Here is a 20067-nt window from a genome sequence, read left to right as displayed (position 1 = left end):
TAGAAAGGATCTCCTCTCTATTAAATTCTCTAGGGCTTGAGTTCTCATTTACACAAAGGGCCCTTTTAGCTGTGTAAAATGGCCATGAAGTAGGTGTAAAGATGATTGATGCCGTCTTTACAACCCCTTTACACTGGGAAAACAGTGTAAAGTGGCCGGGGTGCAAATGAGAATCACACCTGGGTTTGTGAGAGTAAATTACATCGAGCTCTTCGCAAATTCTGTGTCCATAGAGGTTTAATCCTACCCGTTTCTGTGGAATTCACCTACAAAATAAATTTCCCAGGCTTATAAAAAATTGTTTTCTTCTTCAACACCTCTGTCCTTTCCAAGCCTTGTAGTCCCAGTCTTTCTTCTGGTGCAGTCCATGTGGAGTCTGACACTGGGAAAAGGCTGGGAGGTGTCTGGATATGCTGTGGTAGGTGAAAATCCTTTAATTAGTACCTTCCAAAATTCTCAATCAAAGCAAAATACACATTGTAAAACCATACCCAGGGGGAAACCCGTTCCTAAACCTTCTGTGTCTGTTTCTCCACCTCTCCTGTTTTGATTTTATGCTCTTGAGATACATGAAAAGGAAATAAAGAAGTTCATCTTTGCTAGATCGAAATGCCCCATATTTATTCATTAAGCATATAAACCACCACCAGAATACATGATGAATATTGCTTTCTTCCAGAGCAAAGGGTTAAGCTGCATTGTGCTGATTAGCAAACCGAATTCGTGGCTGGAAGCGGAGGGTGAGCTGATACGGAGGTGCAGAGCTTGTTAAATGGAGCGGGCTCTGTTATCCAGAGCTCCCTTCTCCTCCCTGCCCACACGCCGAAGGCATTCACAGCAGCTCTGTGATCATCCCCACTGTGCCTGCCGTGCCCCAGAGCAGCCCCAGCCAATCTCAGCCCCGGGGTGAGCGGGCAGAGGCCAGGCACCACAGCCCAGCTCCATCCCCAGCACCTGCGAGGTGATGGGAGACCCGGTGAGAACGTGTGGGTGAGGCACAGGTCAGGGATCAAGGAGACAAAGGGCAGCTCTGCTGGACATGCTGCTGGGCCCGGGTGGAGTGCTGCACACCAAGCTATCCCCTGAGCAAAGGGACATTTGGGATGGGTGGGGGGAAGCATGCCCTGCTCTGCCAGCACAGCCTTCCTCTTGCTGTGCCAGCCATCGTGCAGTGGTGAGGGTGGGGGGAGGCCCCAAAGCTCAGCTGTCATTCAGACTCCCTTTGATCCCTTTCCTGCTTCTTGTTATCTTCTGTGTGGAGAGAGGAACCCACAATCGTGGCTGGAGGGAGGGGCAGGAGCACCGAGGGCCATGCAGGTAGGAGGAAGGTACATCCTCTGCCCTGAGCTTCCACAGAGGGCATGGCCAAAGGTTTGTGTGGATGGGGAAAAACCTGAGCACAGCATAAGGTGAGAGGCACCCCTGTGTATCCATTTCCAGGCAGCATGGCCCTGCCACATGAGCACTGCTGGCAGCATGTTTCACCAGAGCCATGGGAGATGGGCTGGTTCCTGCCAGATCCACATGGATGGCCCCCAGGATGAGTCTGATACCACAAGCCTACCATCTCAGTCCTCTCCTGTCTCAGCTTGCCCCAGCAGTGCCTGGGAGGCATACTGAGGTCTTTGGGTGGGTGGTGACATGGGCACCCTTGCAAATGTGCCCTGCAGCCAGGCTTAGGAGTGGTTGTTACTTTTAGGTGCAATAAAAAAGGTCATTTGGAAGCAGATCTCAAAACCCCTCATGTCCTGCAGCTCCTCGCTTTGTGGCTTGGCAGAGAGCACCTTGGTGATGCTATGTCTGCTCCAGAGGCGCTTTCCATGACTGAAACTACAGCCCCTACACCCAGCAGTGCTCTAGGTGGGCCACAGGAGACTTCACTACACTGTGATCCTCTGACCCTGGAGGCTTGATGGTCTAGCCCCTGGATGATGTGTGATCCCCGTATGGAAGACAGTTTTTTTGTAGGATTAGAGCTCCTTAGACAACTAGGTTTGTGCCAGTCTGGTTTTTGACTTTTTGATGACTGTTTTTGCTGCATAAACTTGGCTGTTTGTTTTTCTTTAAAGCCTTATATAAATTTCATTTGCTTCCTCCTAGCTAGTGATTATGGCACAATTTTTCTGGCATGTGATTGCTCCACCCCACCTCCGAGACATCCTTGTTCTGGCTGGGATCGGGAAATCCCTCGCCATGGCAGGGTGTGAGCACCAGCTGGCTTGCCCTTGCACAGATATGGATCAGGAGGCAGTGCCAAATGCTGCCAAGTAGGAATTGCTCCTAAATTTAGCTGTCCATGCTGTGCAAGTGGAAATGGCAGTTCAAGGGACAAACCAACGTAGTTGTCTTGGTATAAGGGCTAATGAGATGTAAAGCACTTCTAGAGCTGCACTTTCACGGTGAAAAAGCACTGCTTAAATACACTTTATTTTTCCATCCTCATTAAGAAATTATTATTCTGTTGCCCTCATCATTATCAGAGATGTCTTTGGGAGACTGGTAGTCTCTTCTTGCTTCCCTCCCTCCACCCCATTTTAAAAACACTCATTGTTGCAGGGATATATCTTTCAGGGCTGTTGGCCCAACTCCACTGTTGGTGTGTAAGGCTGATTGTCTTCAGAGGAATTACACCAAAAATGCATTTGGCCTTTTGTGCTTGAAGTATAATTGGTGGAACTGGCTAAAATCCAGGTTTGTCAGCATGCAATTAGAGCATTATGGACATAATTTTGAACATGACTACTGATTTAGGGTTCCTCTACTTTAGGAGTGTAACTCAAGATTCCTTAAACTGATCTTTTCTCCCAAACACCAGAAATCTTCCTGGGATTTCAAGCAGGGCCTGCCAGTGAACTCACTCATATTTGTTGTTTATTAGTAATTGGGTTAGGTAGCCTAAATCATTATGCACTTAGAAAAGTTACATATATATTTTATATGGCAGCCATCAATATATTCACTTTGGTGTTGGTCTCAACCTGCATTGGAAGAGGTCTTGACCTACCTCGTCCCATCAAGTTAGCATGGATTACACCCAGAGCACCAAGACATGATATATTCCCAAAGCATGTTCCCACTGATATAATTAAGCAGTTTGGATCAGATCCCTATCTGGTAGAAATTGGCATAGCTTCTCTGAAGGCAAGAGGGAAATGGACCCTATTTTGTAATGGCTGTAGCCCTGCAGATGAGTTCCCAAAGAGTTTATCCATGGCTATTACAGATCCTCTGCGGGGAGCATTTGTACAGCTGCATCTTTAGGACTCTGTGACCTCTAGCTAATCTCACAAGAGGCCTTTTCTCAAGAGCAGCCATACGAAATGCTCCCAAAAGGATTGAAAAATAAATTCATTAAAGCCACGTGAGCGTTTTTCCTCATCAAACACCTTCCAAGGGCCCATTCCTTTGCAATGCCTGTGGTGGCAGATCCCATCCCTGGCCACAAGCCCCTGCCAGCCCAGCCCCTACACTTGCTGCCCGTGGCCCTCAGCGGCTGTGAGGGGCTGGAAGCGAACGCCCACGTAGAAGACCTGGTAGCGGTGCTTCCACACCACGAAGCACATGAGCAGGCACACCAGGGCTGCCACCAGGTTGAGAGCCATCTGCAGGAGGAGGTACAGGCTGAGCATGCTGCTCAGGCTGCCACAGTCGGCGTCCCGGTACACAAAGGTGCGGCCCAGCGGGTCAGCAGTGTCCAGTTTGCACTGGCAGGAATCCTGGATGGTGTCACAGGTGAACTTGGTCAGCTGCAAGTAGTGGTGTGCAGCAAAAGCCACTGCCAAAACACAGGCAACCAGAGCCAGGGCACTCAGGAGAAAATACAGCAGCTGAAAGAAAGGCGGAAAAAAAGAGATAAACCCCCTTTTTCCAGCTTCATAGAGATTGAGGAACTCACAAGGAATGCAGCACATGTACTTTGCAGGGAACACATATCCTCAGTGTACTGTCTGGAGATTGGGTGCTTCAGCAAGCAAGGCTCCTTGTGATGAGAAGTTCAGCAGGTCATCTCAAGAACTTGCCTTGCATGTTTTATATGAGCATTGCCTTGCAATTTGGAGTCCTGGGGAGAGCACCAAGGAACTGGTGTGTCTTTACATCAAGAAGCTTTCTAGAGAGGGAGGGAGCATTTTCCTCTCCAGCTGTACCTGCGCTGACCGGAGCCACGGTCATCAGCTGAGACAAATTAGTGCCTGGAAGCAGAGCTGAGCAGATGAGCCTTGGGCTGCCATCTTACCCCAGGCTGTGCTGAGCTCTAGGTGTTTTTGAGACTTTGCTCATGCGTTATCCTCAGTTTGCATGTCCAAACAAATCTGATTTAAACTTGCAAATCAGGCAGTGGGGTGGCTGATCTCTCACTTTAGGCCCTGTGGATGCAGCCAGCCTTTTGCTTCCCAGGTCCCACTGTGGAATGGGAATGCAAATCTCCACAAAAAAAGTGTGTACTGCGCTCAGTCTGCTTTCAAAGCCTGTCCCCTAAACATGGGGAAGACTTTCACAGGCATGAAAGGGCAGCAAGCACCTTTCTTTTCCCAGTGTTACAGTGTGAGAAGGACAAGGGTCTGCTCGTCACCTCCACTGTTCCTTCACAACAGTGGCAGCTTAAAAATAGCGTGGCTTTTATCAAGGGTAGCTCTGCAGAGTCCACCCCCACAAACACATGGAAACTGGCAGCAAGTCAGAGCCTTTGACACTCTGGGATTCACCTGAGAGCTTTGGATACCAGCACATATGGGCTTCCCTTTGCTTTTGATAGCTGGAATTGGCAGTTGCTGCACTGCGTACAAAATATGTGTGAATGTATATTAAAATCATGTTCTGTGTTTAGCCAGAATTGCATTTTTTGGTTCTGTTCAGCACTGTAAAAACATTTATTTTCCTTGGCGTCTTATCTGTCAGACACATGGCATGGTTGGGAATCTGTTATTTTAAACAGCAGCTTCTCTCTCTCTTTCTCTCTCTTAACCTCAATTCTGCAAGCAAAATATCAATATAAAAGCTTTTTTTTTGACCTTGAAACTCCAACTATGTATATCTTGACAAAATTCACTCTCCTGGTGTATTTATCTTAGAACTACACTGTGAATCAATTTTCTGTTTGGTTGCCAGCTTGAAAAAAAATATTTGGGATTATTGCAGGTCCTGAAGCACTGTGTACATTTTACCCCTCATATCACCAAATTCTTACTGAAAGATCTTACTTTCCAAGACCTGGCTGCTATTAAATTTAATTACTTCCCCTGTGGCCTTAAACCAAGGGCAGCTTCAAAATGAGGGTGGCTCTTATTAAATGCAATTACTTTGCCCCCACAGCTTTCAAGGGAAGGGTCCATGGGAAAGGTGAAGCTGGAAAATGGGGCCACCTCCTCATATGAAGCATACAGAAGATGGAGTGCTGCTGACTGATGGACCCCCTCCAAACCAAGATGTGGTAATTCATAAGTCAATGGCATTGTTTTCAAAGATGGGGAAAACAGAAAATGGACAAATGTTGGTTGTTCTGTGATATAGAAGTCCTGGTGGAAGTCCCTGGATTCAGCCCAGGGGAAGACAGAATCAGGCCTCCCTAATAGATGGGATACTAAGCCAAGACTGCACCATGTGCCTGATTCTCCCTTGGCAGGCATTTTATTTAGCTAACAACTTCTATCCAAAGTCAGAACACAACAGCCCAATCTATGCTTCAGGTACAGTAAGGGAGAATTTGTCTGTTGTGTTCCTAAAGGGAAGGAAATCTCAGAATATGAATACACAGGCAACTCTTATGATAATCCTTGGAGGCAAAGGGAGATGCATGGGGGACTCTGGGCAATTTCCAAAAAGCTTATTATTCTCACAAGATGTTTGCAGAGGAATCTCTCTGCGAGCTGCTGAAAATGAACACGTTCCCAAATATCAAAGGTGAGCCAAATGCAAGCACTGCCTCTGAGGGAGCACAAGACAGTGAGTGCTAAGATTCCATCAGCAGATTAATCACATGCCAGACCTGGAGGCAACTGCAGCATCACAAATACAACTGTGTGGTGGGCTCTGCCCAGGAACCAGGACTTGCCACTGGAAAGCTGGTTTTTAACAGCTTCAGAGAGACAGGCACTGCAATTGCTGCTTGAATAGAAGGAGAAAAAGGAAGTGGAGAGAGACAGTGTACAATGACCTCAGAGCATGGCAGCTCATCCTCCTTCGTGCTCCACATATGAGGAAGAGACATTTTAGAACATTTACTGGCAATAGTTGTCCTCTGTGACTAAATTGAAATAAATAACAGGAAGATGGATTAAGTTCCTCATGGAAAAGGCTGCTCATAGTTATCAGAGGTAAAAGCAGAGGGGTTTGCAGAGGTGGATCAGAAGGCCCCTTTTGAGGGCGGTGGTGCTCAGGCATGAGCCCCTGCAGGGAACAGGAACCGTGGTGTGTCACGGCGTGGGGTGGGCGTGCGGGAGCAGAGGGTGTCACTGCCCCGGGCTGCAGGGAGGGATCTGTCAAATGTCAGCCCAGGAGATCCAAGGATGGCTCAAGACTTTCCTGTGTGGCACTCACTGGCTGTTGCTGTCCCCCTGAAGGGCACAGCCACCCTCTCTTTGGGTGGCCTCCCTTTCTCAGGGACACATGGCGTGCTGCGGGTACCCACAGCAGTCTCGGGAAGGGACTTCTGCCGAAAGCAGTTGTGACACCTCCTCCTTTAACAGGATCCAGGGCTCATGCAAGTGTGAAATGAAAGAAGCAGCTGCTGAGAGGGAGGGAGGCAGAGAGGACTGCACAGGTCTCTTATTTTCCACCCCGAGGGAGTCACTCGCAGTGGTCAGAGGATCATCTTGGGGAATGACCCAAATCCCCCAGGCCTCTGTGTGTGTGTGTGGTCCTCCTCTCACAGACCTTTGGGCTGTGCAAGGGAACTTGGGGTGCTTAGGGAAGTTCAACCCAGATTTTCCTGCAGGATGATGCTTGCCTGATGGGGGGCTTGATGAATCTTCAGGCCCTCAAGGAGAAATGAACAACCCTCTGAACAATGTCTCATGACTGCAGTCTTGCATCCTCAGCCTTGTCATAGCTAATGCTCGTTTTTAGTTCAGAGAGAGCCTTTAACTGAAATTCAAAGATTTGAGAAGTGATACTGGAGATGTAGATGAGTCCTATGTGATCGAAGTCCTGGAGAAGAGTTTTAGCTCCTACTTCGTTAAAATGGGTATGAGCCCTTCATAAAAAAAGAAGCTTTTTTTTTTTTTTGGTCCTGTTATCCCAAACTGTGGGACAGGAGAGGTGAACAGCCTGGGGATGATGAAGTTCTGTGGCATGCTGCAATAGGAAATGCTGGGAAAGGGGATTTAGGGGAGGAGGGTTCCTTGGGTAAGCAACAGTCCATGGGCCATTAAATGAACAAGGGAGATTTAAGCTCTAATTCTGCCAGGTGATGAGGAGTGGCCCATTTTACATCACCTCGGGAGCAATTCCAAAATGTCTGTTTTCCTACGGGGAATGATGGCTTACATTCCTTACGGTCAGGGTGGGTGGCAGAGACATCTGAGCTGCCCAGCCCGGCATGCCCTTCCCAACACCAGGGATGACTCCCTTCCTGCCTGGATGCCAAATTCAATTTACTGCTGCGGGGCAGGCAGTAAAAAGCCTGGCGTGGCAGCCCCCGCCCAGCCCAGTAGCCTTCCTTGGGGGCAGAAAGGTGACGAGGGACAATGTGGAGGCAGCCACAGGGCAGGCACAATTGTTCTTCTCCCGTTTTTTCTTTAAATACGGGAGAAGCTCGAGAGAGACACAAAAGACACACCGGGGTCTAATTTCTAAGGGAGGATGGATGCCAGGGTTTGAAAAGCTGCTCCTTGCATTTTGTTTCCTTCTGCCTGTTTCTAGTTAATAATCACTGTTATTTTGTGCTGCTTGCGTCGGTATTTTTCTCAGTTATTATGTGTCTGCAAAATATTAAGAGCCCTGAAAATTACAATAATAAGGAAAAATAGCCCAGGAAAAATGGTGTTAAAAACAAGCATTCTCAGCCTTGCTCTTCTAGTTGCTCACCAGTGTCAGCAAAGCAGTTTTGGAGACAAAGGTGGGGTATGGTGCAGTTCCTGCAATGCTCAGATGGGAATTTGCTTTGTTGGAGAATGCATGTCCCTGTGCTTTCCCAGTACTTTCCCATTAAATATTAAACCTTGGTTCAAGAGGACTCATTTTATGCGACCTTACTTCTTACCCCACTCACTATCTCCACTTAATCTGCTTAAACTCTCTGAACACTTCCCAAATTATTCCAGCTTTGTCTATATTCCTAAAACATGGTGAATAAAATGGTATCTTGTTCTGATTTGAAATGTTATTAGTTTCCCCTTTATAGGATATAGTTTCTTCCTTGGCTGCCTGGAAAGTAACAGAAAACCATTCCTGCATTTCAGGTGCATTTTCACTTCTTTTCCTGTGGTCTTAAAAATATCCTCTGTATCAACTTTTAAAATTATATTTAATGATATGAGAAGGAAAAAAAAAAGCTTAAAAAATATTCAGGTACCTTCACTGTGAACTGTGCACACGTCTTCTCATCAGGTTGGTACGAGATACAAAGCAGAACAAATCCCACTAAGGCCACCACACAGACCTGCAAGGGAAGAGATGTAAAATGTGTCAAGGTTAAAAAAACATTACAAAACACAATTTTTTTCCCCCCCAAGCCAAGACACCTTTCTGTGTTTGCAGGACCATAATTCAAGAAGCAGTGTGGAAGCAAAGTCATCAAAGACACAGCACAGCAACAGCCCCCAGGATGTGTGTTGAGTTTTTGCCCACACAACCATCAAAAAAGAGCAGAAGGTTTCTGAATTTGGGCTTGCAAGCCCAAAGAGCACCATCCTATGTAGTTCTGGGTGCTGACAGGGTTTTTATGTCACCCATGCAAGTTTTAAATCATTAAACCATGGCTGCCACGGGGTAAGAACAGCAGAGTTTATTGCAGAGGCTTTCACCCTCTTTTGGAGTGGACATCTTCCTAAAGATATCCATCTCCCCTACAATCTGAAACTGTGTTTTAGCCCTGTGGCAGTAACTGCTGAAGGTTAAAAGTAATGGAAAAGTATTTGCATGCTTGTTTATTCATTTAGCCATATTTATTATTTTTTCTGGATTTATCTGCAGAAGGAGGTACTCACAGATTGGCATTTTCCAGGTAAGAAGGGAAGATCCTCCTCTGAGCAACTAGCCCAGTGAATGTGATTTGCTTTTTTGTGTTTAGAAAACACAATGTGTTCCCACACTGTGCTAAGCACTCCAGTCAAGTGCTCTCCTTTCCCACTTTTTGGAGGATCAGTGAGCAAACCTGACAGGAGGACTTAGGAGCAGCAGAGTGCTGCTTTTGGCAGCTCATCCCCTGGATGGAGGAGCTGGGTACCAGGCACCAGGTGAGGGCTCCCTGTGGGGCTGGATCTGGGCTTGGGAGAGACTGTTGGCAGCTGGAGCTGTGTTTGGAGGAATCTGTGCAGGTTTGAGCTAGAAAAAGAGGTGAGTTGATGGTATGCACGTGTTTTTAAATGACCCTTCAAATCACACCTTTAGAAGCCATTTTAGGTGTGATGAGCCTTAGTGGGGACTTTGGATGAGATCAGACACTGTCCTTTCAGAGGTCCTCCCTACATGGAGGGCCAGGAGCAAGTCTGTGCCTCCCTGCTAGGAGCATCTTGGTTATAAATAACAGCTGTTAAATTCTCAGTGACTGCAGCAAAATTCTACTTTTTTTACCCTCTCCACTTCTGAATTTTGGAAGAGTTGTCATTAATTTGAGGCTTTCTGCTTTCCCAGAGCAGTGGGATTTTCCCTGTTTGGCCATTGCCATGTGCAAGCTGCCTTTGCCAAAGTGGGGCCATGCCATGGAAATGCCTGCAGGAGTGTGGGGCTCCATCACAGCCCCATCCCCACCTGCATGCCCTGGAAGTGCTGCTCACATCCAGATTTCCAGCTCCACAGGGACCTTCACCCGCAGTGAAAAATGCCCGGCTGTCCTTTTGGGCAGTAATGGATAAACATGTTCATTTTATCATCTCTTGTAGAAAGTATCAAACTTTTTGCACCTGCATTGCTGGTGCAAGGCCCAAGCAGCAGCCCTGCAAAGGAGAAGTACCTCCCAACATACACAGAGCCATGTCCCTCAAGAACCTGGGCAATTAGTAACACTTTTACCCCTGAAGTTTTATTTCATGTCATTTCAGTGGGACATGAATAGGAAGTGTTGCCTGAGAACATTTCTAAAGAATGCGTCAGTATTATTTACTCCTTTCCATGTCATGTGTATTTATATTCTGGTCCTGTGACTTACACACGGCCTCCAATTTATTTGTTTCTTTCTTTTTATTGTTGACAGCCATAGCTGACAGGGTTGTCTAGGGAAAAAACAACCTTTCTTGTCAAAGGTCCTTCAGTGCTGGGTTTTTTTTGCCCTGTAGTGCTTCTGTGTGACTGAACCATGTTTTATTTCTCAGGATTAATCACTTATGTCCTTGGTCCCCTGCACCATATATTAATCTTTTAATTCAGTTAACATGCCCATAGAACTTAAATCATAAGAAATCCTATTGCTGATAATATCCAAACGGTAAACTCCCCCAGTGCCAGTAATGACTGAAGGAGAGAACCTGCAGCAAGAACTAAAAAAAAAAAAAATAAGCTTAAACACACTGTCTTAACATCATATCCCCAAAATTCATGACCAATCACAGGGGCTCCTCACATCAAAGCTGGACCTAAGTATTTTCAGGATCTGGTGCTGAAGGATCTTGTTGTGAGCAATAAATCAAATTTGCTTTGCTTCAGATACACTAGTGGGCATTTACACTTGCATGGACCGAGAGCCAGATTTGCCTCCAGGTGACTGCCATGAGACATCATGGGACTGTTCCCACTCCTCCTTCCCCTTCCATTTAACCGCAGAGGGCTGACAGGGCTGCATTCATTTCTGAGAGCAGAGACCAATGCTGGAATTTTCTCGCTGCCATCAAGTGCCTCGAACAACTTTTGCAGAATTCCTGCTGGCTTCACACGTGGCAGGATCAGACCTCCCTCTTCAGAAAGCTTCCCATACAAAGGGCTATAACTTAAAAGCAGCTCCATTCCTGCACATGCTTTCTAAAGGTCCTCTGGGATTTAAATAATATACTCAGGGACACTTGAAGAGGCACATTTGTAGAGAGGTATTTCTAAAGGATTACACTGGGTCAGGATTCCGGCAAGTCTTGGCCAGGGTATTTCAGAAAGCTTAAGCATTTCTTTTATAAGAACACAGTAACATTTTTAAATTATTTTTTTTTTTAACCAGAGATGTGTGTTTTTCTAAGTGGCAGTAAAAAATAACGTGGCTGAGAATTATGACCCACATATGTTTAACATTTCAGCTCTTTAAAGGTAAATTCACTCCTTGGAGGAAACCAAAGCGTGGAACGTTTATATAGGAAACAGCTCTATGCTGCTATTTTATACATTATTAATAGATCAGCTTTGAATTACACCTGTGAAGTGTAACAGAATAACTATAAAAATCCACCAGTAAGTATTTTTTAGGAGCCTCTAAGTAACTATAACAGCTGCAGGCGTGTTACAGGTGCTGTCGATGCTGATTGCTAAGCAGCATTAGGTAATCCCACATCCTGGTGCTGCCACAGCCACTGCCACATCCCAGTGTGAAGCACACATTTCCCATGCCTTATTGACTGAGCACACAACATAAAATGCAATTGAACCCACTTCAGCACGTGCTTGCCACCAATCGATGTGCATTTGTTACACAAATAAAACAGATTCTCTGAGACCTGCAGGATGGCACTTAATTAGATCAGTTCTGGTCAACTGTTACCCAGAAATCCAGGAATTTGCATTTCTGTGCATGTTTCAACTCCAGTTTATTTCAAGATCCTACTTCAAAATTTCCATATGGACTAACACACCCCTTCCTGAATAGGTAGTGACGTGAAAGGTTATCCAAGGGAAGAATTTAATTTTGGAAAGCACTGACTAGAAAAAGACCCAAATGTGATACAGAAGTATTTAGGAAAGGTAGAGATTTCATTTTGCTTAAGGCACACCCTGTGAAATCCCCCCAGTTCACAACCCAGGAGAACGGCTATTTACTAACACTGGCGGAAGAATTTAAATATTTAGGCTATACAAAATTTTTAATAATATTTCTTTTTGGAGGGAAGCAGTAGGCATTCCTCCCATTGGGCAGGAACACCTCAGGGCTGAAAAGTGACTTAAGAATTGGGGTTTTTTTAAGCCAAAATCAAAATAGGAGAAGTTTTCTAGCTTGCTCCCACTCCAAAGAGGGCAGGAACCTGTTGTCATGCTATCCCATCTGCTCCTGCAAGGATTCAGCACAAGGTGTACAAGGAGCACAAGGACACCCCGTGGCAGGGTTGAGGAAGGTTGGGTGTAATTAGGGGAAATCTGAACACGCAGGGCACAAATTTCCGCTGCGGTTTGCACTCATTATCTTTGCACACTGACATATTCATGTGGTTTGCTTTATTCCGACAGATTTCAAAACCACAGATTGCTCTAATCTGTCTCCATCTCTCCCCTGTATGCTTGTGAAACTGGTTTTCCTTTTGTTATTGCTACCATTTTAGCCCAAATGTAGAATAGGTGGTTTTCTCTAGCGAACTACCTCCTACCCAGACCATCTTGAAAACCTTGGCTGGTAAAGCAGGAGGGTTGGGAACATCCACCAAGAAATGAAGGCAGGAGACAAAAATCTGGCTCTGAGGAGCATCCTGGGTCTGTGCCACATCACAAGGCAAATGCTGCAAATGCTCACAAAGGCACAGTACAGCTCTGTGTATGGGGGCTTCGTTTGCAAGAACCTCCTGCCACAATTTTTAGGGGCAGAAAGCAAACACACTGCAGGACAATACCTCTCCCGGGTACACTTGCAATGCCACACAGCACTGCTGAGACCCACAGGAGGACTCTTCCTATTTAATGAGAATGTAAACTCAAACTTCAGGAGGAAAATCTCTGTTAATAGAATTAGGAAGACAGCTCCATTATGGACAAATTATTTTGTAGTTTCTCACTTGGAGATGGTGGGGATCTCTCTGTTTTTAGGGACACAGGTAAAGAATGATCTCTTGCAGCTGTCTCTGGAGTTTCTGGCTCTCCCTCACTTGGCTGATGGTTCTCCCAGTTTATCAGATACAGCAAGGCTTAGCTCCTGTCTACACCTTTGGAGAAGCTGCTTTATCCCCCAAATCTAACACTCCCACTGGACACAGATTTTGATGAGGAAAGAACCTGTCCCTGTTGGCTTTGCCAGTATAAACCTGGATCACCTCTGGTGCCAGACATCTCTACAGGCTGCTGCAGACAGCAGCACTGAAGTTCATTGGCTTTATGAGGTTTGAGGAAGCTGTGATGAAAGTGGGTGCTGCAGGCAGCTTCCACTGCCAGCTTTCATCAGCCTCAGGTCAGCCTGGGTCTCACTGTCACGTGTGAAAGAAGCCAGTCTGCAGCACAGAGGTACTGTGCCCTATTTTTTTTTTACCCCTTACAGACTTCTTATTAAATTTAAGGACAATTTAGTTGCATATAAGTTACTTCCAGAAGTAATGACTATAATAATAATAATAATGACAAACATGTTTATAGTGGTTGCAGGCAAAGTCCATCATCATCATCTAGGAAATCACTCTTTTAACAGCCATAAACCCCACAATAACTGCCCATCCCTGCCCCACCTACAGAATAAAATAATGATGTCTTTACTACAGGTCCCTTCAAGCCATGCAATAACACCCTCTGGCAGATCCACAACTTTCTCTTAAATCCTGTAAAATCATCAAAACCCTGCAAGAGCATCCACAATCAAATGAAATGCTACTTTTTCCATAGTAATCTTTGCTGTTTAGGTCAGTTGCTCATCATTTGTGCTAAGATTTTATTCCCCTAAAGGCTACAATTGCTTACACAGCCAGGAGCTGCAGCAGCAGCCCATTGCTGCTGTTAAACCAGAAACACATCCTGGCTGAACAAATGCCTGAAGGATCAAAAAAATAAAATAAAATAAGAGTTCACAGAGCCAGCAGTGATTTTCAGCCTGAGAAGTGCAGCCTGGCTGAGAGTACTTGTGAACACCACTCATGGCTTGGGGTGTGTCTGTGGCTGTGAAAGCCACCATCCCCATAGTCATGAGGCTGCCTGGGCTGGGGAAACCTGCTTGATATCCCTCTCCAGATTTTACCTAGGCTTTTTGCACAAATTCCAGCCAGGAATTCTGCAGTCAAACTGTGGGCCAAACCACAGATAGGTCCAGGATTAGAGCAGCCCTGGGCAGGTATCAGACACACCTCAGCTGTGCATTCCTTCAGAGTGTTTGGACATTTCTCCCCATCAAAGTTTTCCACTCCACACCTGAGCAAAACCAAAGTGTGAATTTCAGTGAATCAATGCATAGTTACTCTTGGAAGAGGATGAGATTTAAGGGCAGAGGGTTCTGAAGAGTCCTGCTCTGGTGCTACACACGGCTCTAAACAAGCCCTGGCCTCTTCTTCAAAGCAGTCCTCCCTTAAACCTTTTGATGTTTGCCCATGGCTAACTGAAGCTAGGCTGTACCAAAAAAATATGGATGGCTGCAGGACTTTTTGATGGCACCAGGTTTCAAGAGTCACCTTCTATTAGAAATTGAAAATGGTTTCCCCAAAAACAAGCAAAAGTTATAGAGACATAAACATTATAGACATTAAACAGTTACAGAGACATTTCTGATTCCAGGTAAATGAAGGTTGGTTAAGCTGCTTTTTCAGTTAAAATCTGCCTGCTTGTTGCACCCCACAGCCCCACGTCAGCCTCACCTCCCGCAGGGCAGAGAAGCCAATGCTTGAGCGCTGATGCCAAAAAGGCACAAGCCATGGCCACTCCTGAGTAAAGCTCAGGGACCCTCTGGCCTGGGGAACACCTGATGGTGGTCCCTGATGTAGAAGGGCTGGAGCAGGGAGAAGTGTCAGAGCTGCTGGGCTGGGGGCTCAGCCCATGGCAGATCTTTTGGGGTGCTTTTTGCAATAAAATCAGTGACAGCTGGAGCCACAGTTGCTGCCTTGAGCTGCTCGTGAATCAGATTTTTAAAAATGTTTTTAAAAATCCTAATTTTATGAACATCTATACATATATATTTAAAATAACTTCCTGACAGAACTAATAAACACCCTGGATAATCATTTCTGATGAGCACTTCTGTAACTTTCTTAACTCCCTGAGTCTGCAAAACAGGGCTGAAAGGGGAGCTTGCCCATGAAAACTCTGATACTCCACTTTTGATCGCAGTGGAAATAATCTAAAGTAGGTTTTTCAAGGAGAAATACATCGTTACTTCTTCTGGGTGTCAAAAGGCCATAAGCTAATGAAAAAGAATGAAAAGGATACCATTAATATCTACTGTCTCTGCAACACTTTTCATCCCAGGATCTCAAAGCAAGGGGTGAAGGATGGCCACTATTAACCCCACTTTGCAGGGGAAATAACAAAGTCTGAGCAAGGTTAAGTAACTTGCCCAAAGCTTTGCACCAAGCCAGTGGCAAGACACATGAAAAAATAAAGCCATGCACCCATGAGTGGGTTTGTGAAGTTTGTCCAAGTTCCTGCAAAGCAGCAAGAAGGAAGAGACTTCCTTCCAGGGAGTCCAGCCTGCAGTCGGGGGGCTCAGGACAGCTCTCATGGGCACCTCCACTGCAGCTGGTTCCAGACAGGTGAAACAAATGCCGCCCTCACTGCTTTTACTGCATTTATCTGCCTGTCCTAGCAATGGGGGAGAGGCTTCTACAGGGAATAGGTTCCTGAAGCTGAAGCAGAAGTGGTAAATCCTGAAGGCTTTGTAGTTGCTGTCCATAAAGTTTCCTTTGGTTTCTGACTCGTGCCCACGCATTTTGGGACTAAATGCATTTTGGTTTTAAGTGGGTTTCAGCTGCTTTTCATGGTGAAATGCTCTGGGTGCAATGCAAGTCGCACAGTTTCCCTCTGCAAGGGCTCAGGAGGGAAGGGCTGATGCTCTGGGGATGGAGCCCTGCAGACTTGGAGCCCTCCTCCACTCTCTGTCAGAGCATCACTGGCCACATTTATTCCCCAGGATGGTGAACCCAACCCCTGGCTTGCTGCAGCCTCACAAACCTACACAGTCAGGTTTTGAACCCATTTAATTCTGAATTCTGAAAGGGGAATTCTGAATTCCCATTTAATTCAGGCAGCCTTGCCTGGTTCTCCTCACTAGCATTTTCCACTGGCTGCTTCTCTAAAAACAGTTCCTTTCCATTCATGGTAATGCACTGAAGCACTTGATTTTCAGCAAGGAATGGTGTCACCATTTTGCTACTAATAAAGAAGAAGAAAAAAAAACATCTTTCAATCAATCAGGGTCTATTTAACACATTAGCAATTTTCCTTCATTTTTCTGTCATGCTGCATTAACAGCCATGGGGTCAAATCCAGCCTGGTGTAATTCCAAAGGAGTAACACCAGGAATGAGCTTCGCCCATTATATCTAATGTTGCTAAAAAGGTCTCGATAATAGATTTTTAAAGTTCTTGATTCAGAATACTAATCAAGTCCTTTAAAAAGAGCACTTGAGTGGGATGCTACCAAAACAAATATGCTCTGGTATTTTACACTACATCTTTCTGTCCTGTTGCTCATTTCAGTGTGAATATCTGAGTTTTGGGAAGCCACTTTCTGCCATGAGGTTTATTCTCGAGCGGCACAGGGGTCATCCATCTAACACCTTCCTGCAGCCCAAACACCAGCCCACAGGACCTCCAGCCACATGCAGCTCCTAGCCAAGGGTTCTCCTTCATGGACCAGTTTTCCCCAGCTCTCCAGAGGCCAGTCGTCAGCACAGTCCCCACCACAGCACACCAGCAGCACCCTGTGATTGCACACCTGGAATCTCCAGATCACAGCCTCTGGCTGTCTCCAGCTGATGTCCCAGTGGGCACCAAGTCCCTCCATGGAGCAGATGCAGCACAGTGTGGTACCTGCTGCATTTTGCCCCTCAGATGTGCTTTGCACTGCTCCCATGGTACCACAGCTCCACACAGCTCTGGGGCTGCCCCACCTCCTCATCCTCTCCTTCTAGCATCAGTTTCCTTTTCACTTGCCTCTGACCTGGTGCCAGATCCCTCCTTCCCTTCTGCTTTGGGCTGAGGGTACAGGAGAGCCCAGGAGCCTGCCTGGCCACGTGGTCCCAGCAGACAGTCCCTGTCACCACTCCGAGGGTAAACAGAGGGGCACCAAGAGCCAGTTTGAGCCAGGGATGAATCAAACCACGCTGGAGTGTGCTGGTGACTCAACATCTCACCAGTCCCCAGGTGAGAGTGCCCGTCTGACTCAGAGCCGAGGTGCAGTCCCGTTCCCCATGGGCTGCCCACAGCTTGCACTGCTCCTCCCAACAGCCAGGGCACCCTGCAGCATCCCCCACAGCTCCCACAGTGCCAGCAAGTTTCCCCAGGAAATGTTTCCCCAGGGATTCCCCTGGCTGGCCAGTGCAGAACGTGGCCACCAACTCAGCTGAGAGCTGAGCCTTGCTCCGAGTCAGGAAGGAGCTCAGGAACACCCATGGAGAATTATTCCTGATTTTCAGGGGGGAGCTCTGAAAGTGACTGAGCTTGGCCTCGTGTGGGCATCTAAATGTCACTACTGCTGGCAGCTGCTGCTAAAAACAACAGGGGTTAGAGCTCTGTTTTCAGAAAGCAGCGACTTTGGTGGGGTTTCAGGCCTCCTCAGGGGAGGCCAGCCATTTGTGGATGTCTCAGATGAATGCTGCTGGGGCCCTGATGACATTCACACAGGCCAGAGGCTGCTTCATGGCTTTTCTCATATCCCTGGCTGTACATTAGTTCAGTCCAGCTCAGTCTTTCCCCACCTTTTTCCAGTGAAAAAGCTATTTCAAACCTGTGATAGCAACAGTGCTGTCTGGAAAAGGCATAATCTGACCTCCAGAATCCTCAAAGTAAACAGGAGGAGTGAACATGCCAATATTGCTATTTTATAATCTGTATTCCCCTCTGGTTTGTAACAGTCAAAACTTCCCAGGAGGAAATTCCTCTTCCAAGCAAGGGCAGGCTCTTGCTCCACAAAACACCACTAAACTCTTGGATACCTCTTCAGTCAGAAGAGAAACATGAAGAGATGAGTCAGAGGAGCTCTTCCTCTGGGAGCCTGGGCCCTGCTCCTTCCTCCGTCTGAAGGGATACCCAGCAGGATTAACAGAGCAAACCCCAATCAGTTCAGATGCTCAGATAATCTTCTAACAACGAATTCCATTTACAGAAGACGCTCCCATAGCTCTTCAGCGCTTCGAGAAATCTTTTCTCCAAGTACCTAAACACAATTTTTTTTTTGCTGGGAATTCTTACAATCTGACAACACCCAGGACTGTGCTAACACATCAGGGCATATTTTCAGGACATATTTTCCTGAAACCTGTTGCCTAGGGAAGAAAACCTGCATGCTTGATTATATCCATGGCCTATCCCAGGCTGGTAATCGCTGACCCTGTCCCTCCAGAGGCAAACCTCAGGTCCCCAAGCCCACAGCCAGCAGAGTCACAGCACAGATGGCACCACACCCCCTGTGCCCACCCCTGCAGGGGTGGCTGCTGCTGGGGATGGGGTGTGTGGTGCCCCCTCAGGCTTCCCCAGCAGGGATGCCTCTGATTTACACTGCCCCCTGCCCAGTGCCCCCAGCCCACGCGGCGAGGCTGGGGTGTCACTGCAAACTTGGCTTGGCAGGAGCCCCCAGCAGGCCCTGGGAAGGGCTCCCGGTCCCTGCCACATCCCCCAGTGCCATCCCCTTCCCCAGGGCCACGTGCAGTCAGAGCAGCAGCAGGAACAGGGTTAAATCCCAGCGGTTCCCCAGCACAGCACAGCGAGGAAGCTCCAGAGCAGACACTGCTCTCCTCCTCAGCTAAAAGTTGAGAGTAACAGAGTTATGCTCTCACCTCCAAAACCTGATGGCTATGGTTTGGTGGGCAAAGAGGGTAGGCAGCAAAAGAAATTAACATTTGTTTTTCAGCATCACCAGGCAGGAGTTCACTGCAAAGCACAAGCTAATACATACATCCAGTGAACAGCAACCCTGTATTTTATTTCAGGTCTGTTGGGTACTGCAGGGAAGAATACCAAAGGCTGTGTTATTCTGCAGGAGCAGTTTTCCCTGGGAAAGTATAGCCAGACACTTAATCCCAGGAATATTTATAGTTAGCATAACTCAAATGGTGTTGTGCATGCAGTTGGTTAGTCTAAAGTGGAGCGTCATGCAGCTTGCATTAATGCTGGCAAAGGCACTTTATGGAGAAACAGACTTTATGCTTACAATTATCCCAGCCCAATATGGAGTGTCTCTGACTAGCAGAGAGGAACTGATGCCTGCCATAAGGAAGCCCAGCACTGTAACAGAGGCGCCCAACGCCAGCTGCAGCAACGCAAACAGCAGCGGGAAACGGCAGCCACAACAAGTGTGGGATTCCTCCTCCTGGCCACTTTTGGGATCCCCCTTGGCTTTCTTCTGCTTCTTCTTCTTCTTCATCGCGGGCTCCTGCGTCGAGCCGGTGCTCTTCTCCCCTCCGGATGCCTTCCCTGTCTGGCTCTGGGAATTCGGGGCCGTGCCGTGCCGGGCTTTCTTCTCCTCCTTCGCCATGCCGGCGGGCTCTGCGCTCTCACGTGTGTGTGTGTGTGTGTGTGTGTGTGTGTGTGTGTGTGTGTGTGCGTGTGTGTGCGCCGCCGATGGGGCTGCGAGCGTTCTGCCCCCCAAAGCTCCGCTTTGTGCCGGCCGAGCTCTTCCTGGTATTTGAATCAAGGAGGCTGAACAAATATGGAAAACATTTGGAAGCAGATTGTCAGAGCCTCGAAATGCCACATATAGCCCGGAGAAGGGGGGGATGCGAGGGGGGTAGCGCACTGCCAACGTGCGGGCGCCGGCGCAGCCGTGCGCGCAGCGGGCCGGGCTGGCGGGAGCGCACCTCGGGGCAAACAGCGGGGCAGGAATTCCGCATCTCCCGAACTGCGGGGAGATGTGCCTGGCCAGGGAGCCGGGAACGCTGCAGAGCCT

The 20067-nt window shown here is 47.3% G+C and overlaps 1 protein-coding gene across 2 annotated transcripts; it reads right to left on the bottom strand.

Annotated features, from left to right (window-relative positions):
- Nucleotides 1–608: 608 nt before the first annotated feature.
- SSPN (sarcospan) lies at nt 609–20065 on the bottom strand. Of its 2 annotated transcripts, XM_064701158.1 has the most exons (4): nt 19979–20065; nt 19333–19820; nt 8510–8596; nt 609–3827 (listed from the first exon to the last, which is right to left on the bottom strand). In XM_064701158.1, the coding sequence occupies exons 2-4, from the start codon at nt 19654–19656 to the stop codon at nt 3465–3467; spliced, it is 774 nt and encodes a 257-aa protein (XP_064557228.1). In that variant the 5' UTR covers nt 19657–19820; nt 19979–20065; the 3' UTR covers nt 609–3464. The 2 variants fall into 2 exon arrangements, with proteins under 2 accessions (XP_064557228.1, XP_064557233.1); XM_064701163.1 differs by lacking the exon at nt 19979–20065 and having other exon boundaries at nt 19333–19844.
- Between the last annotated feature and the right edge of the window lie 2 nt (nt 20066–20067).

This window comes from Zonotrichia leucophrys, chromosome 1A, assembly GCF_028769735.1.
Source record: "Zonotrichia leucophrys gambelii isolate GWCS_2022_RI chromosome 1A, RI_Zleu_2.0, whole genome shotgun sequence".
NCBI lineage: Eukaryota > Metazoa > Chordata > Aves > Passeriformes > Passerellidae > Zonotrichia > Zonotrichia leucophrys.
This window is presented reverse-complemented; position numbering and strand designations above follow the sequence as displayed.